Genomic DNA, 26,738 nt, shown 5'->3' with positions numbered 1-26,738 from the left:
TGGCTTGGGAGAAGCTGAAAAGTGCATCGGGACTAATTTCTCTTTCGGGTTTAATCCAACTTGGCGTGTCAACGGTTGATGCGTTGGTGCGGCTCATGGGAAATAAGCTGGCGATATAATGCTTTGCCAGCACTCCTCAAGCGATCCTCTCTTTCTCCCTAACCTCATGTTATCTTCCTCTATTATTCTTGCCCTCTTGCAATGCAGCCCCAGGCCAAACATCACGGCGTTGCGTGGAAGCCAGGCTCTTGGAAACATACCCCCTGGCTCGCATTTGCCAGCATACTCGGCTTCGCAGTATGCTGCGTAGGACTGGCCGCCATCCTTTTCACATCAGATGGGGAAGACATCACGGCCTGGCCCTATCCATCTCGAACTATCCCCGTGTCCGTCCTCCTCTCGCTTGCAGCCAGCCTCGCCAACCTCTGTCTTGCTGTTGCACTTCACACCGGCTATGAAATCTCATGGTGGAATCAAGCTCTAAAAGGGGCTGAGCTCTGCAAGCTTCAGTTCGACCTGGACATCCAGCGCCGCATCTCTGCCATATTTTGGCCGAATCCCTACTTCGATAAATTCGCCATTGCTGCAATTGTTTCGCTTGTAGTCAGCATCCTCGATGGACCGCTGATTCAGAGAGCCTCTTCTGTTACGATAAAAGAATTCGGGCCCTCATCTATTCCTGCCAACGTCGACGTCTCGAATGCCTCGTTCCCATCCGACTTTAGCTCCGTTGGCCTTATAACCTCCGGGCCTCAGCTCCTTACGCCGCTCTTTAGCAACGTCAGCCGTGCTTATTCCAACCGAAACGACATTAGATTGCCCATCGAAGGGTGCAAGACGAACTCGACATGCGCGTTAACCTTGCCAGCCCCTGGCTTCGACGTGAGCTGCATCGAAATACACCGACCCTACAACTTTTCCAAACTCGCGTCTGCCGGTTCTGGCAATCAAGTCAGCAGCCCCTCCCGCTCTGGTATCAATAACCAGATCACCCTTTTCAATGTCTCAGTCAGGTTCGGAGAAGACAGCGACACGATCAATACAACTGTCATGTACAAGCCAGAGGCCACAGAAGACGGAACTGTGATCCATCGAGAATGTGTGCTGCGTCTAGCTACAGTCGCATATCCCATAACCGTCAGCGATGGTGTCGTTTCGTTGAAGAGCTGGCATTTGAACCAGAATGAGACTCTCGAACTTGCACAACCTTCATCCGGCCGCCAGGAATCTCTCTACCAGACTGGAAGTTCCGACAACCTGCAGACCATGCTCGGAGGTTTCTTCTATATCCTGAATTCCCTCTACACTTCATACACCGTGCTCCGTCAAGGGGGCAACACGAACGTTCCGTATATTCTCAATGCGACCGGACAAGCGGCCAGCAACTACCTGACCTCGAATAGATCGACCTACAACGATTGGACCATGACGTGGGAAGATCCCACCGCCGACATTGTCAACACAGCCCGTGAGCTGATGCTCCGTAGCGTCATCGCCTACTCGGACTACAACCGCACGGCTGTGGTGCCGCAGGAGCTCACGATACAGCGGACTGAGGTGTTGAGCGCCTACAAGAGCGACTACATTTACTTGGCAATCACTCTGGCATGCATGGTTCTACAAGCACTAATCATTGCTTTTCTGCTACTTGGGTGGTGTCGCCTTGGCCGCGAGGTGTCACTTGACGCGTTCGAGGTCGCGAGAGCCCTCGGAGCACCCTTACTACAGGGCGGCAGCTCGAATAGTCACATCCACAAGGCGTTGTCGCCGTTACGCAACCGCAGGCTCCGTTATGGTGAGATTAAATCTGCGGCAGGCCAAGTTCAAGCCGATGTGAATGATGTAACCCAACAGAAATATGGATATTTCAGCTCGCAGGAAGGAATGCAGTTGATCGGGCCAGAGGATGGGTATGAGTTGCAGTCCCAGGGCGGAGAGAGACCTAAGCTAGCCCTTGGCCTGGAAGAGCAGATAGGAGATTTGAGGCCTGATGTCTTGTACTGATGGGTTGCATGGGGAGAGCACCCGAACTACGGAAAAGGTGGATAGACTAGGTGATGGAGTTAAGATGTCTAAGTCCGGGATAGATTATTGCCTTTATCAAGTTAGTTGTATTAAAATCATTCATACGGTGATCCATTTAAAAGCGCACCTTGGCTTGCCCGAGCGATGTGGGATGTGGGATGTGGGATATCGCCATCTGCGCGAATCGGAATAAATCTCATAGGGGCCAAGACCTTGCTCGGGGGTTTAAACTCCGGCAATGCACTCTACGGTACTGGCCACGTTGACTTGGTATTACAAAAAACTGAGGAGTTTACCCTTGTACGGTCTAGAAAACAAATTCGAGAGCGACTTACGCGGACAGATGACGCCAGCAAACGAGTCCCAGAAAGGATGTCAATGCTTGATGCTCGCTCTTTCATACTACACATTGGAAGCTTCAGTTAACTCCGAGACTCCTGTGCCAAGGTAATAGAGGAGCAGTATATATATTTGCTGCGACTAGAAGCCAGCCTTTCATTGAACTGCCTGTACTTGCACATCAACCAAATCCCCAAGTTTACAGAGTTTGCAACATGCACATTTTCACCACCCTACTATGCCTCACTACCCTTGCTCAAGCCTCCCAGGACAAGCCAAAGTCCTACGAGTACATTGTCGTAGGCTCTGGCCCCGGCGGCGGACCTCTTGCGGCCAATCTCGCCAGGAGCGGCCATTCTGTCCTCCTCATTGACGCCGGCGACGACCAATTTGGCAATGAGAACTCTCACATGGTGTACAATAACACGCCCACCATCAACGACCCCCTCACCAGGTGGGACTTTTTCGTCTCCCGAGACACTCCCGAGATCGACGCTCAGTACGAATTCACAGCCTGGCGACAGGCCGACGGCGAGTTCTACGTAGGCTTAGATCCCCCCGAAGGAGCTAAACGTCTGGGAATTTACTACCCTCGTGCTGGAACCATCGGTGGTTGCGCGATGCATAATGCTGCCTCCCTCGCCCTGCCCGCTGATGCAGATTGGACAGACATTATCGCAATCACTGGCGATCAAGATTGGTCTGTCGAAAACATGAGAAAGCACTTTGTTCGGCTTGAAAGATGCAACTATCTTGGAAATGGAAGTGACCCATCTCATGGATTCACTGGTTATCTCGACACCTCGCAAGCAAATCACGACTGGGCCCTCAACCAATCCGATCTCATGACACTTGCCTCGTATTTTTCCAACTCTCTCGGGGGACACGAGACGGAAAAGTCACTATACGAGCTGCTGGGCAGGGATATAAATGCCAACGACCCGAACAGGGATGAGTTTGTCGGCGTCATCACCCCGCATACTCATTCCAGGAACGGTATGCGGTCTAGCCCGTTGAACTACATCCGTGATACTCTAGCGGATGCTCGACAAGACCCCCTCACCGTTCAGACACACACTCTTGTTACCAAGGTCCTCTTCTCAGACGCACATTCCAAGAACAAGCAACCAAAAGCCATCGGTGTTGAGTTTCTACAAGGTCAGAGTCTCTACACCGCCGACCCACGCCACAAGCCGCAATCTAAAGGCGTCCAGGGCCAAGCGTTTGCCACTCGAGAAGTTATCATTGCCGGAGGTGTCTTTAACTCACCTCAGATCCTCAAGCTAAGCGGCATCGGACCTGCATCCGAGTTGAAAAAATTCGGTATCCCCGTCGTTAAGCATCTTCCAGGTGTTGGCACCAACATCAAGGATAACTACGAAGCAATTCTGTATGGAACCTTTGCCAAACCCGTCACTGGCTTCTTTGACTTTTTCTACAAGACGGCTCTGGCTCTTCGTGGTCGTGACCTCCAGTTTTACTGTGGAAGCATGAACTTTATCGGTTTCTGGCCCGGCATGCCAGGTTGGAACAGGAATGAATTCGAGTGCAGGGGCCATGCAGCTTCACCCACGCAACGTCAATGGCACCGTTAAACTCCGATCCGCAAACCCAAGAGATACACCCGACATTCACCTCGGCTTCTTCCAAGAGGGCAATGATTCTGATTTAGAATCAATGGTTGAGGGCATCAGGTTTGCCAGATCCTTATTCAACAACTTGACCAACAACATCTTCACCGAACTTCGACCCTGCGCTCCTGGGGTCGAATGTACCAACGCTTGGCAAAAGGATTACCTCCGTGCTCAAACTCACTCTCATCATGCGGTTGGAAGCTGTGCCATTGGAGCAGACGACGACCCCATGGCTGTTTTGGACTCCAAGTTCCGTGTCAGGGGCGTGCGCAACTTGCGTGTTGTGGATGGGTCTGCTTTTCCCGTCCAGCCTGGTGCTGTGCCTTCGCTGTCTACGTTTGTGATTGGAGAGAAGGCTTTTCAGGATATCATTTCTAGTGTTTAGGTGCTAGAAGGTTTTCAACTCGGAGGCAAATCTGTTGGTCGCCGGAAGGGAGCTCTTCTTGGCCAGGCAGGAATATTACGCTGCTATTTTTCGACGTGGTTCGGTTTCCTATTCCGTTTGAACACTTTTGCCATTGTTAATGGGTATACGTCCCCGCTCATTCAGCGTTTAGTCGTTTGTTGTCAAACGCCTGTGAAAACGCCCTTTCTTAGGCAAAGCCGGCCCACCAACAATGCAGCGTTGCGTTGATCAAATGATTCCAGTGTTTGCGTTCTCGTTTCTATTTTCACTTGATTTTGTGCTTGCTCTATTATACACCCGATCTTCCTTGCCATCGTCACTCTCCATCTTTCTTTGAAACCCTCCTGTGGCACTCCTTGGTCACCATCGAGAATCAGCCAAGGTCAAGATTCACCATTCCTGAAATGCGAGCATCTTGTCAGAAACCCAAAGCATCTCTCACCATATCCAGACTTGACCCGCCGCCCGACGCACGGCATACTTACACTGATTCTTTCCACTTCATAGCGTATATGGCCATCAACAATGAGGTTCGTGGCACGGATCAAATATTCTTCGTGTATAAAGTGCGAAGCATCTCCGTCCAAACGAATTCAACAAGAAAGAAGAAGAATACATCGAATGGCCACTTATCGGATCTCTGCGTCCTAAAAAGGGGATTGTGCTTGAGTGGCTAGATGCCTACAAGGTGGCAAGAGAGGAGAAGCAGTGGGGTGTCAGCTGCGCAGGACCAAGAGCAGTTTTTGAGGCATGGCACGGCAGGCGTGCTTTCATGCCGTTCTGGGATGACGACTGGCCTTTTTTGATCTGTCAGTGCTTTAGGGGGCATGCCTATGACAGCGACGATGAATACGGTCCACGCATACCGCTTCGCAGTTGTTGTAGTTGGATATCACCAGCTTGAACTGGTGGGGTTGAACTCGGGCGTGGGGCCGGTGCTGTTGGCTGATCAGATATTTCCTGGAGAAAGGACGGCATGGCAGTTTCGCTAGTGCCAGGGCCGAAGCGGGTGAGTTGATGTGCCTTTGAGGGATATACTACGAACTGATGGTTGGCTGGGAGAGTATTCACTCTGAGCTGTGGAGAAAGGCAATAATGTTTGCTAGACAGGTCTACATATAACCAAAGTAAATCCATCAAGCTATGAGAGACAGTGATTCCACGTGGCATATACAGGCAGCAATAGTGATGCCGTTGTTGTTGCCCTGGTGACAATAACATGTGTAGCAAACTTGAGCTGAGCCACAAGGCTAGGCAACGACCACGGAGAGTGTGAGGGTCAAGGTTCAAGAGACATTCAACAGACAAAGAAAGCATAACTACCTATGTAGTAGCCGCCGATGTTGACTGAGTTACAGGTAACAGTTCAAGATACCATGTCGCCTCTGCCACCTACCTACTGAAATGCATTCATGCGAACCCAGACACCTTCTACATTGACAAAGGACAACTCATTAGCATCCAATACTAGACTTTGCACCGTTGACAAGACAAATATAATAGAAGAATCAACTAGTATTGTAGATAGCCCTCCCAAGTCAAAGTCAGCCGTCTTTGAAAACTAAAGCCGAGTCTGCCTAAGCACATGTCCTCGGGCGCTCCAGAGTGGCGGTGAACGGGGCTTGAAACCTAGCGACCACAATGGTTGAGAAATCAGCGCTTGAGAGAATAACTTTGCTAGTAGTAGCTCATAGTGTCACATCCAGTCTCTGCACTTTGAAGGGAATGAAATCAATCGCTTGGCTAAGTAATGTTCTTGCTAGCCTCTAAAACAGATGCAAAAGCAGTGCTGCTGGCAAAAGCGATCGTAGACATAAACACCCCGACTCCCTCTTCCACTTCTTAAACAGCTCGCAGCTTCGCCAGAACCCGATACTCGACGTAGTCCTCTCCGTCAATCGTTATGACGGAGCCCTGTGATGCCAGCTTTCCGAGCAAGGGACCATGTGATTTCCGCTGATACACCACGTCTCCGTTGTACGCCGCATCCTCCCTCGGTCTTATCTGCAGGGCAACCTGATCAGGCCAGGTCTGCGTATCTTGAGCCATCTTGTCGTGCGCCTCGCCGCCTATACTGGGTGTCGGCGTAGGCGTGGTTCTCTTCCATTTGATCTGCAGATCAGCGCGCTCCTGCGCATCCTCAGCACGAGAAATCTCAATATCAGCGCGATCCTTGATGCGCTGCAAAAGTCCAGGAACTCTTCTCTTGGCGGGGATGGAACGTGGTCTCTTGGAGAGGGGGTCTCTGCTGAGTGAGGAAGAATCTTTGTCAGACTTTGTTCCGCCGCTGCCGCGGGCACGCCGCCGGAGCTTAGGATTGCCGTTGACGATGGGCTGCTTGGCGAGCGCGGAATCCGCAGGACCATGAGTGGGAGATTCTTCTTGGGACTTGGGGAGCACGACGATGACGGGTGATGAGGCGTCGGTGCTATCGCTTGGGTCTGACGTGGGTGCTTCTTGGCTGGTTTTTGCCAGCGAGGTGTCTATCCGACACTTGCGAGATCTCGTCAGACGCATTTTGCGAGTGTGATTGATGAATAGAGTCAAGTTGGTCTGAATAAGAGTCAGTATAGATCATGCAAGTTGCATCCTCAAAGCAGCGTCTGATGCGTGATCAATTGCCTCTGCCATGTGTGTGATGATGACAAGACGGTCGGAAGCCCGGCATATGATGAAAAGCATCAGAAGAGATTGTTATAAAGCCTGAGGCAGCGCCAAACAAAAGAGATAAAGTGATTGCAATGCGCAGTCGCTGCCTTGAGAGGGGAACATTTGGCTTCATCAACGCGTCGTCACTCAAACGTTCATGTCCCAGCAACGAACGACAGAACGCATCAGGGGACGAGTCAAGGGGGAAGACAACACATACCGACAGAGTAGAAGGCTCACTGATACTCTAGGAGAAAGAGGAGGTGACTGCGTTCACGGCAGACAAAAGGACAAGGAAAGATAACGTCAGTCAAAAACTTCAAGCCTCAATTTCTTGACTTTGAGCTGCCTTTGGGGAGGGAAGCACAAGAAAGACCAAAGGCAAGCCCCAGGTGCTGCCAAAAAGTGGATCATAATTATTCCGTAGATGCCCGCGGCGAGACGAGACGATATTAGCCGGCCCTCGGCGGACAGATGCAACCAGGGAAAAAAAGAGCCGTATATTGCGCGTTAGTCATTATATCACATAAGCTGTAATTTACTGTCCTTGTCTGTTGTGTAGACTATTCTATCGACAGAGATCAAGAAGGTATCGCAATCACGGGCGCTGTACACACACTCACACTCAACCTTGGCCCAAAACAAACCACCTTCTCAACTAGGACTCCCACATGACTAGCCCCAAGATTGACGGTGAATGATGTGATGTGACAATTCAGCTCAGAGAGTAGACATGCCACGCCCCGAAAGAGGGGCCAGCGCAGCCCCTGCAAGGTAGGTCTGCCAAGCGTCAAAGCGAAAGGACGAGAACCAGCCACGGTGCTCGTATTTGCTGACCAGTTCCGAGCAGTGCGACCGGCGAATACTCTCCGTGCTCTCCGCTACAAAATAATCTAGTCCGACGCCTTTAATCTGGCCAGAAGGAGGGCATTACAGCCTCCCTTGATCACTGTCTCGGCTTCTTCGCCATACCTCTCGCTAGTCCGCTTTAGCGAAACTCGGCTTGGGAACCCGGCCACCAAATCTCTTGTCTAATCTCTCTCAGCTTCACTACGGGAATGCTTGATACGCCTTGCGCCCCCTCCTGCAATCAGCCGTGCGCCACTGCAGGTCATTGAGACGTTGTCACAGGTATTACAGCGTCGTCATTTGTGATTTCTCAGATTCCGGAAATTACTATATATCTCTACAGACGACTGATTCCCCGCTCAACCGTGGAGGAATAGCATCCAGACTTACTGTTGGAGATCTTATCAGTTCGGCCGAACGGGGTATCGCCAGTGATGAAGCCTCGGAACAGCCGGCTGGGCTCGGAGTAGTCAAGTTTAACCTTGCAAGGATTGACCGCGCACTCACTTTGATGACTCTGAATAAATATTGAACAATCACCTCTTGCCACGGGTTCGTCAGAAGCCACGTAATCACTAACCAGTAGTCAGCTGCATCTTCAGTTGGAGACACCATCATACCAGGTACCAACGCCGTTCACAATTTTCGGTGAGTGACGCAGGTAACTAGAGAGCTGTATTGAAGAGGTAGCCGGCTACCCAGCTCCATCTACTAATGCTAAACTGCAACAAAGGACAGCATACGCAAAGTGCGTAGTTTACTCCGCACCTTTACAGGAGTTAGGCACCTCCAGAAATGCCGCCTTTGTTGTTGGCATCAATGACGTCTCCAAGAGGAGTCACAAGGCACAATAATGCCGCCTTTATCTACAATTCGGCCACTTGCTTGATTAATTCCTTGCGGGGGTTACTCAACAGCGTCGAATGCGCTGGCTCTAGCAACCTTTACCAGGAGTAACAAGCATCAAACTGGTATCAGCCTACAATTCATCTTTATGCCACACCTCCCTTACCCCTCAACAGTTAAGCCCGATTGCCTTCCCATCAGCAGAACTCTTTTTCTTCAGCGGGCAGTTCTCCCAGTTTCAGCACTTGTCTTCCACTAGAATTGTGAGATTCGCTACAGCAAGCAAATCAGTGTGATGATACACCCTCTCAATCACACCTCACAAGTTCACAATAAAGACAAACCTTCCCAAACCAAGCAATGGTTTCGGCTTTGTTTCCGAGTCATGTTACTCCGGATGTCGACGTAATAGGTGGATCACAATGCAGCTGTTTGTAGTCTAAAGGTTCGGTGGCAACATGAGTGATGTTTTTTCCCGATATTAACCGCCCAACACCTCTGCTTCCATGGGCTGACCAAGAATTCTCTTTTTGGTGTATCAGGCATCGATCCTTGTCAACTAAAAGTTGAGGTTAAGGCTCTCCAACACAACCGATCCTTCCAGAACTACAAGCAATTTCGAGAATATCGCTCTGCATAAGGGACTGATTATGCGGTAGTGAGCAACCCAGCACCATGCTTCGTTATGAAATGGTGCGTCTGTGAAGTGCGAGGACTGCTCAGAGTCCAAGACGGGTGATGATCTCATAGAGTCCGTCACTCACTTCTTAACTAGGTGATCAACTAGGACCCATTAAGCGCCATCGGCGGATGGGAAAGATGTGGAATGGTCAGTTTCATGCACAGGTTTCAGTGTCTATATCGTCGATTATCCCACTCGAATACCCAGACGCTGGTAAAGTGTCACGAAGGCTGGGTGTTGGCTCATCGCTTTCACATACAGCAAGGCTCTCACACATCTACTTCATCAAGCCTAATCTCCTCAGATGCGGTAAACGCCTTCGCCATGGAATAAATTTGCGTTTCAGCGACGGGACTCGTGTACCTAGATTTCAGGCTGGCTTCGTGTCAAGGAATCCTGGTAGTTGGAAACCCTGAGCTCCAGGTTTCCGTGCTTCCGTCCTGCACCTACACAACATGAAGCCAAAGGCGCATATAACTATTACCGGCAACCTCGATAATGACATTTGATAGGAAAAGCCGAGAGACCATGACAGAGCTCGTCTGTACACACAGCTGCAACCTCACGTGGAGAGATGTTTTTCCCTCCCTTGCTCTAGGTAACTTGACGCTGACTGAACCCTCGACTTTTGTCCGCCACTTGCTTAACCGCATCATCAACCTCGAGCATTCCCAATGCCAAAACTCTCATATTACCGCTTCCGCTTCCCTTGTGATCTTTACCTCTAAGGCAGCTCAGTGTTTGCTCGAAATCCACCACAGATATTCCCCTCATCATCTATATAATTAACAACCCAGTTTCGTCCTGAGAGTGCTGGTCGGTCCCTTTCTTGAAGTTCTCTTGCTCGTTCCAGCAATTACTCACTTGTGCGCAGTGGGAAATCATCATCATTGTGCCGATTGGTTTCGAGCCATACATGGACAATCTGGATGTTCCGGAAAGGTTCCATGATCTCCAGAGCTTCATCCAAGTAAGTCCAAATCCCCATCCCCTCAACAATGACGTTTGTAAAATGGTCAAGCTGTCGGCCATAATCTTCTCCTAGCTCGTCGGCGTGCTCCGAGGAGGCGGCGAAATGAAGCCAAAGAGTGTCAATCTCGGGATTTAAAGTCATACTTGACCATACCAAGTCAGGATGTTGCAGGCGAACATATCGGTAGCGGGACGTATTATCAACTTCGTTGTGAACCGTAAGGACGCCCTGCTCTGGTTCAAGGGGTTCGGCCTTCTCACTCAAGTTTAGGACATCTTGCTGTAGAAATGTCGACAATCTGCATGACACGCGAAGGTAATAACACCATGCGGCACGACAACGGGCGATCTGAATAACCCGGTCTGCTTGTCCCAATGACAAGCGAACCCCCAGAGCTCCGTGCGTGACCTTTAGGGTTAATTAGGGTCAGTGCGGCACATCCAATGGGAGTAATTGCCTTTTACACGTCTCGGAACTGGCATCAAATCGGGCTCGGACCGAGGGGGTTCATGGTCTTGAGCCAGGCGGCGATCCCAAAAATGGCTCGCGCGGACACCTCAGCCGAAGCTTGGCTCGAGCTCAGCCCACCGCAGCCTTGACTCAGACCTCCTCAGCCTGAGCTTGGCACTGACTCAGCTTAAAGCGACAAGAGCTTAGTTAAGTGTAGGAATAGGAATAGATTTCCATATGCTTGAGTGTTGTGCCAAAGTATTGTAGCATCCACCCAGCCATCTATAAGAAAATTAACACCTGCCTTGACATTATTAATCCACCCGCAGTGAGATGCCAAATCAAGAACAGCAAAGCTTCAGTCTTGCCACTTTCCAGATCCGCCTACGCTAACAAGAGCCAGCTCGCCAAACCCGTGAGTTGGGACGTTGACAGACCTCGTAACAGTCTTTCATGTGATGAGAAAGTGATCAAGGCATTCAATTCATCTTTGTCTAATGCTGCTCTACTCCTACTCTCAAGAGCCTGTGTCTAACCCCCTCGCTACCAGCAGTGGCTCTATTCTTGTGGACAAATGGATGTGAATGTCAGCCTTGAATAAGTGCACAATCTGACACGTAATCATGTCGCCCAAATCAAAAAGAGGTGAAACGATGCCTCTCGTCAAATCATCGGCAGACAGATGATAGGTCGATCTTTCTCATTATGGTATCACGAGTCAAGTCGACTTGTACAACCACAGTGTGGGCAGGAGCACATGATCATCATCAAAACATCACACATTTTGCCTGTGAGACGGCATCTTTACTTATTTTCTGCTCATTTATCAAGTCTCGTTATTCGTGGAGAGCCCTCTCCGCGGTCAAGGTGCATGATTGTGCGTTGAATCTAGCACCGTGAGTAACGGATAGGTTCGAGCATATATTCTCGCTGACAGCGCAGCCTCTTGATCTTCAACTGTCGCAGGTCCATGCTATCCTCTGCGCAAAGGACGATCAACCACGGCTACAGCACCATACCTCCCGCCTTCAGCCGCGACGTCTCGCCAACATGTGCACCACAACAATCACAAGATTCTACTGCATCGTATGCAGCTACCTCGTCTCCTTCGAGCAAGACGAAGAAGAGTGCGAATATGTCAACAGCAAAACTCCACAGCAGTGCAGACTTGCCATCAAAATCAAGCAAAAGAGCGTCGACCCACAGCAATGTCACAAATGCGAAGCAAAACTACACAAGAGAAAACAACCTGTGAAGTGAAGATGAAGCCGGACAGGGAAATGCCCATTCAATTATCGCTTCGATAGAGCTAGGTGAATTATCAAGTCATCCTTTCGCACCTAAAAGCCAAGATTGGCAGTTATTTGTTCCTGTGGGAGTAAGCCTACCCATTCTGGTGGCTGTTGTTGTCGCTTCTTCATCATGTAGACTTCCTTTGCGATGTGTTTTACTTGAGATCCCAGGTGTTGTGCCACGGACCACATCTCGGCGTATTTAACAAGGGCTCCAATGTTGAGACGGATGTTTTGACGTAGATCTTCGTCATCTTGGGCCACAAAGGCGAGTGACCATTTGCTGAGGTGGATGGTAGATGAGAGCGTCACCATGTAGGCAAAGAAGTGAGTGTGTGTAAGCAGAGAAACACGGTAGGTGATCAATTTGCTGAGCTCCCTCGCAGCTCGAATCGTGCGTATTGTGTGTAGGTTGAAAACATCGCTAGACACGGCCGGCGTGTTGGGTTGGCATGCCTTGATGTAATATGTCGAGGACGGATCCAATTGGGAGTGAGGTTGGTGCAGGAGAATATTGATAGCATGCCACATCATGAGAGCCTGGAACATCATCTCATCCAGTTCACCATTAAAGTGAGCGTCGTGCTTCGAAGCTGGCAGACGAAGCCTCCAGTTGGCGAGGAGCTTGTCGATGTGGTCAACTTGTGTTGGCATTCTCTGGAGCGTGCCCAAGAAGCAGGCACATTGGATGCGGTAGGTGTACGACGAGAACGGCGTGCCATCGAACAAGCCAATGTTTTCCATGTCTTGTGGATGCATTGGGGGAGGTATTTGCTAGATTTTGTCAGCATACAGTCAAGACAGGGTTATGAAGCGACTTACTCCTGTGAGATACTGGTACTCTTCGCAAGGCAGAGCAACATCCGTAGGGACATCATACAAAGCAAAGCTGTTTGTCTGATGCACACCTGACATGAGAGCATCTACCACGTAGAGCTCCCACCATGTCCTCCGCCAGCTCTCTTCCAGTATCGGCATCCCTCGTCCGTTGGCAGTCGCAAAGAGATGCGTGTTCATGCCGATTTGGACAGAGATATCCCGCGCCTCGGCCATGAGCTTTCTGACCTTTTTTCTTTGCCGGTTGCCGTCGAGTCCGATAATGAGGAGCAACCTAGCCTGCACCAGGAAACCATCTTTGAGAGGGTTGCCGTCTATTAGGCGGAACGCGTCTTTGAAGAGGCTGTGAGAGGTGTCTTGCTCGATGTATAGAGAACCAACCCAGCGCATAGCTGCGAGAAGCGGTTCTAGTGAGTTATCCTGTACCAAGACAAGGAGAGGCTCCTTGGGTGGTACAAATGGATGAGCTGCATGGAAGTTCTGATAGAATGAGTCGAGGTACCGCTCTCTCAGAGGAAGCATCCGTGGTACTTCAAAGCCAAAACCCACGTCCAGTTCATCTACGCCACCAAAAGGACTCTGAAATGCAAAGGCAGGCAAGCCAGCCGACGCAGTAGTCTGGGCAAATGTGGTCGTTGGGAAACTTGTGTTGATGCCCGGATAAATTGGGTCAATCCCCGAGAACATAGAGGGATCGAAAATGGCAGGGAACTCAAGTGCCGGTACTGGGGGAGCAGGTCCGATTATGGGTTTTGTGAGAGCAGCAATAGGCACAGGATTAGCAGTTGCTGCAAGACGGCTGGCAACTTGAGTAGCCGTGCGTTTACGGCCTTTGTAGCCGCGACGTGACGCGACATAGACGCAGTCTAGGCTGGCTGCGCTACAGCGGGAACAAGGACGCTTGCCATCACATTTGAGGTGCTTGCTGCGCTAAGAACAAATTTCAAGTTAGCATTCAACTACATTTAAGCATCTAACACATAATCATCACAAGAATACAGCCAGAAAGGGAAAACAAGTCTGGAAAACAAAGGAACTCACGCAAGCAAGACAGGCAGAAGGGACCGAAGGAAGGTTGGCGCGAGTAGCAATCTCGCGAGTAGCAGCCGCCGTCCTAGGCCCCGTAGACGGTAGCGTAACAGGCGCAGGACCCTCAAAACCGGGAGGCAGCTGCGAATTCGGAGCGGCAGAGACCAAGAGCGGGTTATCTTGACTCAAGAAGTACTCGGTGGGGGCACCGTAGACGGGCCATTGCGGGTCCATTCTGAGCACCAGCCTCGCGAGAACAGCATAGAAGGCGTTGTTCGTGTCAGCAAGTATGCGCGCGTGAGGATTTGTGACTTTATCTCATCAATGACTGAACGGTGACGACGGCAGAAAATGCGACGGGGAACGCGCAAACACGGGATAGAGACAATTATTAGATAGTCCAATGTCGCACATGAAGTGGGACCCAAGCCACGGAAGAGAGTTCATCCGAGCCCCTGAATGAGTGACTGGATCCGGCGAGATGGTTGTCAGCAAGGGGCTGAATGGATGGAACAAAGATAAGCCGGCCTCGTCTAACAAGCGAGAGACAGAAAACTCTATGTTGACGAATGAGAGGTGAGACATGTCTTTAGGGATTCAGTCGAGAACGCAGAGATTGATGGCGATATGTGCTTGGCGTGGTGTGAGGGCGATAACAATGGAGACAACAATACTGAGGATGTCGGCCTTAACGTCTTTTATGACATATATCCAGCCCGATCGTCCATTGTTTATCAATATGGAGCAAGACAATGGATACCGATTACGGATAGTGTCTCGAGTTTAACTTTATTATCTGGGTCTGTAGATGCAGGGTTTCATGTGCCGACGAACTACTTACCCTATAGCTTCGGCAAGTGACCAAAAATTTGTGTGATGAGCGCGACAGGGCTGGCATTTAATGACTGTCACTCTTGGAAATTTCTGCTGGGAATTTTTTCGCCAATACTGCTGAGATAGAAAGGGAGACGGCGTATAGATGGAAGAGGGAGGGGCATCGCTTAAACGTGCCGTGGATGATAAAGGCTGCTGATCTGAGCAAATTGAACTCCAATGGGACAAAACCGAGTAAGTCGACCAATATCACAAATACGAGAAAAATGGAAATTTCAGATAGAGTTTGTTTATGAGATTTTCTTGAACTATCCAAAAGATGAGAGGGACAAGAGAAGGAACCACAATTGCGGATAGAGATGACCCAGCTGATGAGAAAGTCATAGTTCGTGCACCAGCACATCAGTCCTCAAAGATAACTATCGCAGGATTGTCACGTCCCACCAAAGCACCATTGTGACATCACCCCAGGTACTCTTTGAGAAAGTGAAGAACAGGAGCAATAAGAAAACTCTAGCCTCAATACTCGTTTCTAACATCCAGACGTGGCATCCAGCTTCCGCTCTACTGTGTGCCCAACTCTCTCGTCGCATCGCCGACCCAAACATCCTGTAGCCATTTTGGAAGCCGTCTTTCAACAAGCGGGTTTAGCTCAGTTGGGAGAGCGTCAGACTGAAGTCAAACTTCAATCATCCGATATCTGAAGGTCGTGTGTTCGATCCACACAAACCGCAAAGTTATCTTTTTGACCTTGGTCGCTTTATTTTTGCTAGTCTTGTCTCCATCTTGTGTGGAGAACTGGCTTGTGCGTGGTCCACAGGGTGTGATCGGAACCCTCAGTGTGCAGGCTCAATCTTCGGCCAATGGACTTTCAGTTGCATCTGCCAAACACTCTCAGAGACCGCATTGGGTGTCTACTCTTTTGTTCCAAAACTTGATTGCGTGCCAATTTTTATCTGAACGTTGACTGGCGCAATAGACCTTCTGTGGCAGGCTTCGTTGTCTTGCCCTGAGTCCCACTCACGATAACGGCGGGTTCCATTTGTCGGCTACCTTTTGGGGATACTAATTGATATGAGAGCAAACTGGGGCAACTACAGCTGTTTTTACGTCGTTGAGCTTTTCAAGCTGCCAACAGATAGATCGAAGGCCAAAAGTATGGTCAAAGTAGCAGTGTGGAGGCCTGCGACTAAGATCCGAAGACATCACTATGGAGGCCACAGGCAAAAAGATACAGCAAAAAACATACAACAGCAGGGATTCGCTGGTCGTCACCGACCCAACTACTAATCCGCCCCTTACTGGCTTGACTATGGGAGAGCGGACGGGATCCCGTATTTTCCAGTAGGTATGGTCGTATGTGCTTGTCTGACCGAGGTTTGTGGCTGATATTCGACGAGGTTCGGTGGCGGTTAGTTCTCGGAAATTGCAAGCCTGGAAAGTCGCCAAGTATGTGAGCCTGCTAATATTAGTCTATCAGAAAAGAAGGAGGCTGTGTGGTGATTCCGCAGTTCAGAACTTGGGGGCACAAAACTCGACCAGCCTGGATGGAGTCTGCGGTTGACACCAACACCGGCAGACTCTTGGTACTAGTCAAAAGTACCCCAAGGCTCCGAGAAATGCGCGGTACCAGATAGAATGGCTCAGTGGTTGCTGCAAGACGTTTGAAAGAGTGTTCGCGTGGCCTGCAGTTGTCCTGTCAGCGTGGTACGTCTCAAGCAAGCAGGGCGGAACGCTACTGGTATCACAACACATCGCCGCATTCTCTTGACAAGACGCGAGAGGTTGAGATTTTTAACTCTCCTGTTTACGACTCAAGCCACGGCGCTATGTCTGGAGTCTCCTTTTCAGGGTCCCCCGAAGTTGTTATAACTGCCGCCAAGCGCCTGGGGTCACAATCCATTAGGCTGAACGAGAGTTAACCCTTGCAATCTGTCTAGTTTACCCTCTCTGAAATGCAGACTGTGGCCTTCTCAGCCTTGAACTTCCGCTGTGGCGTTTTAGCTGAACATGTAACCTCTTGGCGTGTCCTGCAATAGAGTTGTTGCTTCCTGGTAACCACTCACGACTTGCCACGGCAAAGACGGGCATTTGAGATTGCAGGGGAGAGAACTGACAGCTTGAAAGGCCGAAAAGACGGCCGTGGGGTGGTAGGTTCTCACGTCAGCTTGCATTAGAGGCTCGGCACTCAGAGCCTGGTTGCCCATCTTTGTCGAGGTGAGTTTACTACCATATTCACGCGCGCTTAACGACGATCATTGAGATTCCGCTCCTTGCATGAGTTGTTAGTATCTAATTGAAGCTGCCGTTGTATGGGAACTTGTGAAACTCAAAGCACAAAGTAATCATCCTCATAAAACTCCTTCAACATGCTGACTGCTGTTCCAGTTCCGACGAACCAGCGGCCGAGTCTTGGCGTTTACTCCGCCTCATCCCGATTGCAGCCTCTCCACCAAATCAGCATCCCTCAAGATATCCACGGCGCTTGCGAAGCGCCTCACTCGCTTAGCTCTGCCCCTACCAACAGCAATCAGCGTCAAGAACTTTGGTCGCTTGCAGGATCCCAAATGTCGAGTCGTAAAAACATTGCCCAAGCCCCAAATCCTTCAAGCAGGCTCTGGTCTTGTGTCTTATACAATGCAGTGGTGGTCTTTGGTGCGACAGTGAGGCCGTGTTTTCGGACCGGCTGAGAGAATGTGCAGTTTTTGTTGTGGCATAAAGTCGTGATGATGACCCTGACGTTTTCAAGATTCAACAAACAAACCACTTCTGTCTTTACTCACAGTTACTGATTACCTTTCCTTTGTCTTTGACTTGACACTTTTCATTTGTTACTCACGCATTCGCTTCACAATGCTGTCTCGTCTTCTTCTTGGTGCCGTTGCTTTGGCTAGCTTCGTCACCGCCGCCCCAGCCATCGAGCCGGTCACTCACGCTGTCGAGATTCGTTCCGACAGTGAGGGTGCTGATGTTGAGGTTTGGGAGGAGGATGAGTCGGGAGGACTTGAGCGTCGTGGCAAGAAGGGGTCTTACTTCCTTCTTGTCAACGCGACGCCTTGGAAGATGACATTGTCTGGTCGCTCAAGCTACCAGATGAACGTCTGGGAGTTCCCTGAGACTATCGAACCAGGTGGGATGGTTCCTTGATCGGCTCATGTTGCATACAAGCTAACTGAAGATGTCAGGCACCTCGAACAGAATCTACATCGAAGGCAAGGGCCACATCGACGACGGCGGCGAAGTGAGCTACCGCTTTCAAGGCCTCCTCGGCCACCCCGACTTTGAATTTCGATACTCGGGCAAGCTGGGAGAAAACAGAGTCCCTGGTGCTGGCATCAGATTCGGTTCACTTGAGACGGTCAACAACAAGCCTGGCACGTTCCACAAGCTGGAGTGGCGCAAGGACAACAACATGCCCTTCATCATCGCCAGCTCTGAAGAGAACCCTGAGAACCCTGCAATCCACCCTTGGCTTGTGTCAACCAACCCGCCTCAGGATTGGATGCATGCTACTTACCCCAGGATCTCGTGCCTCAAGCTCCGTGAATTGGCCATACCCGGAACCCACGACTCGGGCATGTCCCAATTCAATGGAGGATCAGGTTTCGGCGTGCCCCTAAACTCCAAGACCCAAGAGCTCAGCTTGGCGGGCCAGTTGGAATATGGTGCTCGTTGGTTCGACATTCGTCCTTCCAAGACTGGTGGCAAGTGGGCAACCGGCCACTACTCGTTTGCAGCTGGCAACTGGCACGGTGGAAATGGCGAGTATCTCGACGACATTATCGATGGCATCAACAGGTTTACCGAGAATAACAAGGAGCTCATCATCTTGAATGTTGCCCAAGGCCTCAACTCGGACAACTTCAAGGGCGATAAAGATGCGAAAATCAGCCAGGCAGAATGGGAAGACGTCATGAGAAGCCTGGAGAGAATTAACCACCGTGTTGAGAATAGAGGCGGTGAAGAGGATCTCTCTCAACTTCGTGTGTCAGACTTTATCCAAGACCGTGCTGCCGTCATCATCATCGTGGATGCACAGCTCTACAAGACCGAGGACAGAGTCGATCTTTCTGCCTTTGCAGACAAGGGCTTCTTCCGACGAAACCAGCTCCCTCTATATGACAGATACGCCGATGAGAACAACCAAAACAAGATGATTTCAGACCAACTGGACAAGATGCGAAAGGAGCGCACATCCACAGACTCTCCCATGTTTCTGCTCTCATGGACCTTGACCCAGACTGGCCTCAACGTCATTGAAAACGGCAAGGGAGCCAATCGCGCCCTCATCGAGAAGCTCTGGCCTGCCATGTCCTCGTCGACTTATCCTAACATCATTAATGTTGATGCGTATCCTAGCAACAGGGACTTTGCGGCGCTGAGCATGGCTATCAACTACCACTTTGCACCGCGCTGCTGAGCGGAAGTATTAAGTGGAGATTTTTGCTGGTTCATTACTCTTTTGATGTTTTCTATGTGTAATGAGGCGCAGTTGGATTCGAGATGGATGGATGGATGGATATTTATGGTGTCGATGGAAGGTTTGGAATATGTTTAATATGACCTTGATTGTTTATTACCTATGTCTGGTGACCGTATCTCAAAGTCGCCAAACCTCTTTGACATTGTGGCAGCCTCGTTGCTGCGTTAGCCAGGAAAACAAACGCTACACCTTCGCCTTCACGTCGTCTCGCTACCTACTATGGCAATGCCTTCCAAGCTCTGGTGTCTTGGAGGAGCCATCACCTCTAGCTGAATGTCTTCGACTGTGCCTTCTAGGCCATCCACGCTCGTCTTCTTTCGCTTTTGTTTCGTCGGTCTTGGAGAAGCTCGAGAAGAAACCCAAAAGAATGAAAACACAAGGATAGGGGGAAGTAGAAGCAGTAGTACCAACCCAATTGCTGCTGCGGTTCCGTAGCCTAGAACCTTGGCGCCGAGAGGAACATCCTTGAACATACCGACGAGGAACGAGGAGAGAATTAGACTGCCGTATGAGAAGAGGCCGAGTATGAACAAGTTGATAACTATGTGTCGAACATCTTCCCTGTAGAAGGAATACTGCGTAAGTCTGCTCTCTGCTTCCTTGATGACGGCAATGGTGGTCATGATTATGAAGATGATGACGACGATGGCCCCGAGCAACATCACAACTCCAAAGAAGTCGTAGAGCAGACTGCCTAGGTCCTTGAATCGGGTCTGCATGCTGAGAACCCCAGCGGCGAGTGATAGTGGCAGAAAGATGGTGGCGAGGAGGGTAAGTTGCTGAACGCCCCGAGTCTGGCTTACGTTTCTGGCTAGTTCGAGGAACTTGAGATCGTGTTCAAGGCCATTTGCGAGTTTCTGCAGTCGCTCCTTGACTTCTTGACAATAGCCATGCAACTCTGCTTCAATGGCCATGAATTTGATTGCCGTTTGGGGGGCTCCACAGACTGTAGGTGAACTTTTGACGATGTCGATCAACGATTCGGTGGTTGAGACAAGTTCCTGGCTCATCTCCCGCAGATTTCGGCACTCGTACGAATATTTGGTGATCTCTTTAAGACTCCACAGTCGCAACTCGGCCCACGCTGGATCGATATCGCCATCTCTGCCTCTCCTATCCTGAAGGACTAGAGTTGCGAGGAAACTGGAGAAGGAGGATAGGCATGCGTGGTGGAATTGTAAGAGAAAGGCCTGCTTCCAGTTCTCATCTGCTCTGATGTGGCGATAGTGTGCGTTGAGTGCTTTGAGTTCCACGGATAGCTTCGTCGACAAAAGGAACTGGTGGGCCGGGGCTTTACGGCCAAGTTCCTCAGCAAGTCTAGAAATCACAAAAGTGCGGCACTATATTTCGACTGTAGGACAAGATGGGTCAGGAACGTTTCCAACCGGGTGAGGGACTCCCTACCTTGGCGTCTCCGGTTCTGGCCCTCAAAGACACGGATGTACCTATGTACACGTGCGGGCGAAGATGTTTCGTACGTCTTGATGTGGTACCACGAATTATGACCATCTTTTCTCCACTGAGACGTTAGTGCCGTAAAGCCTGAAGCATCCTCGGTGTCAGAGGCGACTAGACTATCCCTACGTTCCTCGTGTATTGTCAGGCGGATGCTATCCGCATCCTGTGGCGGTAGGACAGGAGGACTGTCGTTGCGTCCCCCGATGAGTTCATCAGTGTGAGAATCCCATTCTCCGTCCCCGGTGAGTGGGATATCCCAGACGCCATGGAATTTCTTGTCCTTCCCGAGACGAACGCACTTCTTCCACTCGGCATGGTCGAGGGGTCCTGCCCTCTGCAAAGAGCGACCAAACACAACTCCCAGGTTAACGACGGAGAAAGCGAGTGTGAAGGTGCCAAGGGGATCCATTGCTGAAGATGCGCGTATCAAGTGGTCGGCGTGGGATGTCGTTGATGCGGTGAGGCTGCGCTATCCAGCGGGGTATCATTTCAGCTGGCTACACGTGACTCTGACATGGCGTTCTGCTTCTGAGTGAGATTTTGGTATCTCGACAAGAAGAGATATTCGGAGTTCCGCTCATGTTCTGAGAGAGGGCGATAGTGTAAGTAAGTGGGTAGCGAACACCATGCTCTCAAAGCTCCACCTAGGACGCTTCCTTGACAGGGGCTCAAATACGCTCATCTCACCAAGCAAACTAGATCAGCAATGCAGAGCAACGCCCTTCGCATATCATGAGAAATATAAAATGCAAGTACCAAAAAGTGAAACAACAAATTGGACACACACAATCGTCGAAGCATCAGGCAAAAGTGAGGGCTTGGCCGGGGATTGAACCCGGGACCTCTCGCAAGCTTCAAGTCGTTGTTGACTGCCCAAAGCGAGAATCATACCACTAGACCACCAAGCCAGATATCTGATGGCGGCCGAGGACGAAATACATCATTATGAGGGCGACACGGCTTACGGACGACACCTAAGACCATCCAGATACCTTCATCCGCAAGCTGCACCAGGCTCTTACCTTTTAGTCGTGTCTGATGACAGGCATTCGTCTATTTCGTTCTGTGCTTACTCAAATGCTTCCGAGAGACTAATATCTACATACAGTCTGGTACACTTGATGAACAATCACAATGGCTAACGACTTGAGAACATGTCTACACACGTAGTCCAGTGCTGATTATTACAATGTTGAGGAAAGACACATGCCGTCAAATTTCAACGTGGGCCAAAGCACGGCGACAAGCAGATTCCCGGTATATCCGGAAGTTCCCTTGATCCAGCTCAACTGATGCCACTCTCATCTAGATCAAAGTAACTTCCTTTCTCCAAGAACCAAAACACACATCCAATGGCTCTGCACTTCCCCAGACAGTCAAAGTACCTAACCCAATCCGCTCATACGCGTTCCCCTTAGGTCGAAGAATCAGGGCCTTGTACGGAAGATCACGGCTTTCAGGACATCCTAAGAGGAGGATAGGAATCTTTCCTAGAGGCGAAGGTGTAAGATCCCGTGTATCGAATCGTAGGTCAACCCCGTACTGCCCCTGCTCAAGAGTGACCTTGAGATCATCCCGATTGTTTTCCTCGCCAAAGTCGATAGTCATCAGCGGCGCTTCTAAACGTAGCGTCCTCTTTGAGCTGCCGGTAAAGTCCATTTCATCTCGTACCGCTGGAAAGATATCAGACTTGGCGAATTTGACGTATTTGTGGGCCAAGGGTCCGGTGAAATAGGCCCTGGAGCCGCAGGAGGCCCAAGACCACGTCGGGAAGTACTCGAGCTTCTCGCGATTTTCGACCTTGGCGTCATATGCAGCCCATAGTAGTCCGTTTGCGAGATTGGAGCTAAACACGCCTGCAAAGTATTCCGTGCTGTGCATGGCGGCTAGTCGTCTTCCCAGGCCTTGAATGGCAATGAGACGATCCGTCTTGAAGGTAAAGCCTCTGTCGAGGTAATTCCCAGCAAGTTGAGTCCACGCCTGTCCTAGCGCTTTATCGGCCTGTACGTCAAAGATGCGGTACATGTCTTCGGGACCGGTCTTCCACACCTTCCAGCCCTCGGGTTGGAATTCTGAAGCTGAAGATACGCCCGGACACTCCCAGAATAGACCGAGACTGGACCAGTGGAGAGTCCGAACGGACAGTGTCGTTTCCTGGAGGCACCAGCCTCGTGTCATTAGAGGCTCTCGTGGGAGCCAGTCTAGGATGTTTGGGGATGGACATGGGAAGTACATGTACTCGCTGCTTTCGGGATCAAAGGAGATAACACAGGCCTTTGCTGGATACTTTTGGGCGACCCGCTCGGCAAAGAGTCCTTCGCTGCTGTCTGATGCTCCGGATGCTGCGATGAGGCAGTAGGCGTTGGAGTAGTAGGAACCCATCTTTGGAGCCTCGGCCTTCCAGTCTTCAAAGTATTTATCCTTCTCATGAGATTGAATGATGCAGAGGGCATCGACCCATAGATAACGAATACCCACAAGCTGGCTTAGCTTGATCGCATCTTGAATCGTCTTTGGGAGCTGAGACGTGTTGATGGCTTGTTGTCGGTCCTTGATGTTGTCGCGCGTCGTCTTGGCAGGGTCATTCCCGAGGCCCCAACAGTAACTGAGGGCGAAGTAATTGGGCGTCTCGGTTGGAAATTCCTCTGCGGGAACAACCAGTCGCACCGTGCCGGACTGGTCATTGCCAACATCGATTAGCCGCGTTGGAGCGGACTGGGTGTCACTCTGTTCTCTCCTTCGACGATCGCAATCCTTATGAAGGCCCTTGCCGGTTGTGCAGTTATGGATCCATGGTTTGATGAGCTTTTCAACGAGATGATCGAGATCATGATCGAGAGAGTCTGGAGAAAGCCCTGTGTATCATTAGCCTCAAGGTATCATGGCATCAATGTGTAGAGCAGCACGTTTGGCAGGGAGTCTATTCCCTTTGATCCCACCAAGGAGTCCATCTTGAAGCTTTGCAAACTCAAAACTTTCATAATGTTCGGATTTGCCAATCTTGAAAGTGATGTGCGGGCTTAAAGTTGATTTCAACACCTGAAGTACGATCGGGCCCGAATTTCGATCTTTTGGGTATGAGTCGTGGTAGATAGTTGAGGCTCGGAAGCTGGCGCAGAGGGAACAGCCTGCAGCGGCCGACTCTTCGAGGGCGGCAAAAGATTTATGATGGTTGAATGTGATGATTCCTTTTTGTTCGTTTGGGTTCGACTTTTTCCACTCCCACCGGATGCCACGGCACTTGCGACATCTCCACTCAACAGTATGGACTGGCTCTTCCTCGTTTGTCATGTTGGAGAAGTTGAGTATCGAGAAAAGATGACCAAGGCGGGGAACAGAGGAGATGGGTTCTAGGCTCAAACTGGACATGCAGGTCAGCCGCATGAGGCGCGGTAGGATGAGGGCCTTTTATTGGTTAGCTCTGCTTCTTCTTGTTTGCATGCCGCCGATCACAGTCGATAAGAGAGTTTAATTAAGACAAAACGAAAGCTCAAGAATAAGGAGATGGATGGAACCCGTTCTCTTCGGAGTTGAGAGACTAAGCTGAAGTCTGAGATTTGACACCATTTCTACGCTCTTAGTCCTAAGCTCAGAAGACCCTCTTCTAAATTGAATCAAAGACGAATCAAAATTCTATCAAATTCGAGTCTAATTTGACTGTAATTCGAATCTTAATCGAATTCAAGCCCCCCGGATTGGGCCTTAACAGATCAGGATTCTCTGAACCATATGAGATCATCGTGTCGTTCCCCTAACAAGCCCCAGAGAATTATTTCTTAGTTCGGGACAAGATACCCCAGATACTCAAAGTGGCCCTCGACGGATCCCGAGGCATTAGACCATTGGGCTATCTCGCTTCCATTGGCTACCCAGACGATCCCAACCATGCCCATGGCATTCGTGAGAGCATCTAGCTCAGCCCCAGAGTGTCGACGCGGAACAAGGCAGATCCAAGAAGAGGTCAGCAAGAGATTGTGCGGTGGCGAAGGCGAGACTTTGTGCCCTCGAGCCTTCAAGAATTCTTGATAAGCTGATTGTAAAATCCCGTGGGCTTTGACAACATCGTCGGTGGTGCTGTTTTCTGGCAACTTCAACACAAAATGTGCGTATGGCACACCTGACAGACCACTCGTTACCTGGTCCGTTGACTCTGCTCGTGCTGGAAAGATCTGAAACCCTATCTCTTCAGGTTGGGGATATGGCATGATCTGCATATGCTTGTGTCCTTGACTAGAACCTGATTCGGCGCCGCAGTTGTAAAACATCATCAAGCGCGATTCCGCCTGGGTTCTCGAGAGATGTTGCAGTACGGCCCACGATGCTCCAAGATCGGAAGCGTCAAGTACTTCAGACTGGGGTGCGTATTGACGAGTGACAAGGATAAGACTTGGGCGGTAGACGCAGTACATGTTGAGCATGAGAGTATGCGAAGACCCAACGTGACATAGCGTAAACTCTGGATCGGGATTGGCAAACGGGTTACGCTTGACATGGTTTGACTTGCGCTCTGGTGCGTCTGCTGGGAGAATTGGCTTCTTGTCGAGCTGTGGCGCTAGTTGAAATGCCACTTTCAAGTCATTCTTCTGGTACAAGGTTGTTTCATATGGGCCGTGGAAGAGCTTGTCGTTTGCCTTGAGATCATCGAAGCGTGTAATTGCTTGATTCCAGAGGGTTTCCGGAAGAGAGAAATGAGTATCTTGAGCGGTCATTTTCAGTATGTTGCATCTGGGAGGTGAGAAGTCAAGATGATAGAGAGCCGTAAGATTGTAGGAATATGTCGTGATCACCGCTAAAAAAGAACACGTGGTAGCTCTGCTCCGCCACGGCAGGCAATTGAGCCACGGATAAGCTGCTCGTAGCATGCAACCCTAGCCCTCCCTCTTCTACAAAGTGTGTTGCCGATGACCACCCAAACTGACTCTAAGTAGGCATTAATGCCCCGCCTACGTCTAAGCATATTCCGCACTGATCTTGGTGAATTTCGACTTCTTCGATCCCCCTCGACGACCCTCAGAATGGCTTCACGTACTTCCCATCTCTTCCAGTCACGCTGGCGCTCCCGCAGATGGGCCCAACAACCCTCAATCCCACCCGGTCTATCCCTATCCGCTTTCTGGGTCAATTCCAACTCTTCATCTGTAGATTTTCCCCCTCTGAAGGACGATATACTAACTATCCGGTCCAGCCTCTGCACCTCATCAGGTGGTATTTGCAAGCGCCATTTCTGAGGTCTGAGATCATTTCCCGTCTCGTTGGCCAGCCGCCAGATGGGGTCGGATGGGCCTCGACAGCTCCCGAGACCATGACAGGTTGCCACTTCGCAATTCCATCCCAGGCCGTCCTTCCTGAGATACATAAAGAAATCTGTAAAGCAATCACCACATGACCACCATGAGATCGGCAAGAAAGTGGAAATATGACAGCGTTGGTGTCGGCATATCGGCACCTCAAGATTATCCATCAGGTTGAGGAACGGGGACATCTCCACCGGGGGGGCTTTAATGGAGTGAAACCGCGCAATGTAGAGCTCGTTGTCGATGATTTGCGCTTCAGAGATGTGTTTGAAGGTCCAGGGTTGTGTAAAAACTTCCGAGTCGGGCGCGCGGGAGTTAAAGTCTCTGCTTTGGCGATGCCTTGTGAGATATTGACGGCCTCGAGGGTGTCGGCTCAGAGGGAAGTGAGGGTCGAGGAAGCTGCTGCTGAGGTTGACAAACCGTTCGAATTCGTACCTGTACTCGAGAGGGCCAAGTGGCAATCCGTATGGCTCGTCATAAATATGTCGATATATGGCTAAGTGCGCCTCTGCAAAGTTGACGGCGGGCCATTGCGTTCTTGGAACCCGGGCCAACGGGTGGCGATTCGTCTCAGACAGACGCGGCGGCTGAAACAGAGGAGCCGTCCAGGCAAACGCATCGTCAGAGAGACGTGGGTTTGATGATAAAAAATCGAAAT

At 50.4% G+C, this 26,738-nt stretch overlaps 8 protein-coding genes and 3 non-coding genes across 11 annotated transcripts; 4 read left to right on the top strand and 7 right to left on the bottom strand.

Annotated features, from left to right (window-relative positions):
* Positions 1 to 201: 201 nt before the first annotated feature.
* Positions 202 to 2,004, top strand: LRP88_03856 (uncharacterized protein; the record flags this gene model as incomplete). The annotated part of the gene is made up of 1 exon (XM_083240460.1): positions 202 to 2,004. The coding sequence occupies one exon, from the start codon at positions 202 to 204 to the stop codon at positions 2,002 to 2,004; it is 1,803 nt and encodes a 600-aa protein (XP_083103750.1).
* A 575-nt stretch (positions 2,005 to 2,579) lies between these two features.
* On the top strand, positions 2,580 to 4,383 carry LRP88_03855 (GMC family oxidoreductase; the record flags this gene model as incomplete). Its single annotated transcript, XM_083240459.1, has 2 exons — positions 2,580 to 3,867; positions 3,917 to 4,383. 2 exons carry the CDS (start codon positions 2,580 to 2,582, stop codon positions 4,381 to 4,383), a joined length of 1,755 nt encoding a protein of 584 aa, XP_083103749.1.
* A 1,863-nt stretch (positions 4,384 to 6,246) lies between these two features.
* LRP88_03854 (uncharacterized protein) lies at positions 6,247 to 6,921 on the bottom strand (the record flags this gene model as incomplete). Its single annotated transcript, XM_083240458.1, has 1 exon — positions 6,247 to 6,921. One exon carries the CDS (start codon positions 6,919 to 6,921, stop codon positions 6,247 to 6,249), a length of 675 nt encoding a protein of 224 aa, XP_083103748.1.
* A 5,272-nt stretch (positions 6,922 to 12,193) lies between these two features.
* Positions 12,194 to 14,245, bottom strand: LRP88_03853 (uncharacterized protein; the record flags this gene model as incomplete). Its single annotated transcript, XM_083240457.1, has 3 exons — positions 12,194 to 12,919; positions 12,968 to 13,912; positions 14,024 to 14,245. 3 exons carry the CDS (start codon positions 14,243 to 14,245, stop codon positions 12,194 to 12,196), a joined length of 1,893 nt encoding a protein of 630 aa, XP_083103747.1.
* Positions 14,246 to 15,486: 1,241 nt separating this feature from the next.
* Positions 15,487 to 15,579, top strand: LRP88_03852. The gene has a single exon. It is a non-coding gene; the product is annotated as a tRNA-Phe (tRNA).
* Positions 15,580 to 16,089: 510 nt separating this feature from the next.
* LRP88_03851 lies at positions 16,090 to 16,205 on the bottom strand. Its single transcript, XR_014475161.1, has one exon. It is a non-coding gene; the product is annotated as a 5S ribosomal RNA (ribosomal RNA).
* A 1,493-nt stretch (positions 16,206 to 17,698) lies between these two features.
* Positions 17,699 to 19,265, top strand: LRP88_03850 (PLC-like phosphodiesterase; the record flags this gene model as incomplete). The annotated part of the gene is made up of 2 exons (XM_083240456.1): positions 17,699 to 17,975; positions 18,031 to 19,265. The coding sequence occupies 2 exons, from the start codon at positions 17,699 to 17,701 to the stop codon at positions 19,263 to 19,265; spliced, it is 1,512 nt and encodes a 503-aa protein (XP_083103746.1).
* Positions 19,266 to 19,525: 260 nt separating this feature from the next.
* On the bottom strand, positions 19,526 to 21,195 carry LRP88_03849 (uncharacterized protein; the record flags this gene model as incomplete). Its single annotated transcript, XM_083240455.1, has 2 exons — positions 19,526 to 20,645; positions 20,705 to 21,195. 2 exons carry the CDS (start codon positions 21,193 to 21,195, stop codon positions 19,526 to 19,528), a joined length of 1,611 nt encoding a protein of 536 aa, XP_083103745.1.
* A 405-nt stretch (positions 21,196 to 21,600) lies between these two features.
* On the bottom strand, positions 21,601 to 21,694 carry LRP88_03848. Its single transcript has one exon. It is a non-coding gene; the product is annotated as a tRNA-Pro (tRNA).
* Positions 21,695 to 22,091: 397 nt separating this feature from the next.
* Positions 22,092 to 24,077, bottom strand: LRP88_03847 (HET domain-containing protein; the record flags this gene model as incomplete). The annotated part of the gene is made up of 2 exons (XM_083240454.1): positions 22,092 to 23,641; positions 23,693 to 24,077. The coding sequence occupies 2 exons, from the start codon at positions 24,075 to 24,077 to the stop codon at positions 22,092 to 22,094; spliced, it is 1,935 nt and encodes a 644-aa protein (XP_083103744.1).
* A 485-nt stretch (positions 24,078 to 24,562) lies between these two features.
* LRP88_03846 (ATP adenylyltransferase-domain-containing protein) lies at positions 24,563 to 25,495 on the bottom strand (the record flags this gene model as incomplete). The annotated part of the gene is made up of 1 exon (XM_083240453.1): positions 24,563 to 25,495. One exon carries the CDS (start codon positions 25,493 to 25,495, stop codon positions 24,563 to 24,565), a length of 933 nt encoding a protein of 310 aa, XP_083103743.1.
* Between the last annotated feature and the right edge of the window lie 1,243 nt (positions 25,496 to 26,738).

This window comes from Fusarium phalaenopsidis (assembly GCF_050370095.1).
Source record: "Fusarium phalaenopsidis strain FUZ10S chromosome Unknown contig_32288, whole genome shotgun sequence".
Classification (NCBI taxonomy): Eukaryota; Fungi; Ascomycota; class Sordariomycetes; order Hypocreales; family Nectriaceae; genus Fusarium; species Fusarium phalaenopsidis.
This window is presented reverse-complemented; position numbering and strand designations above follow the sequence as displayed.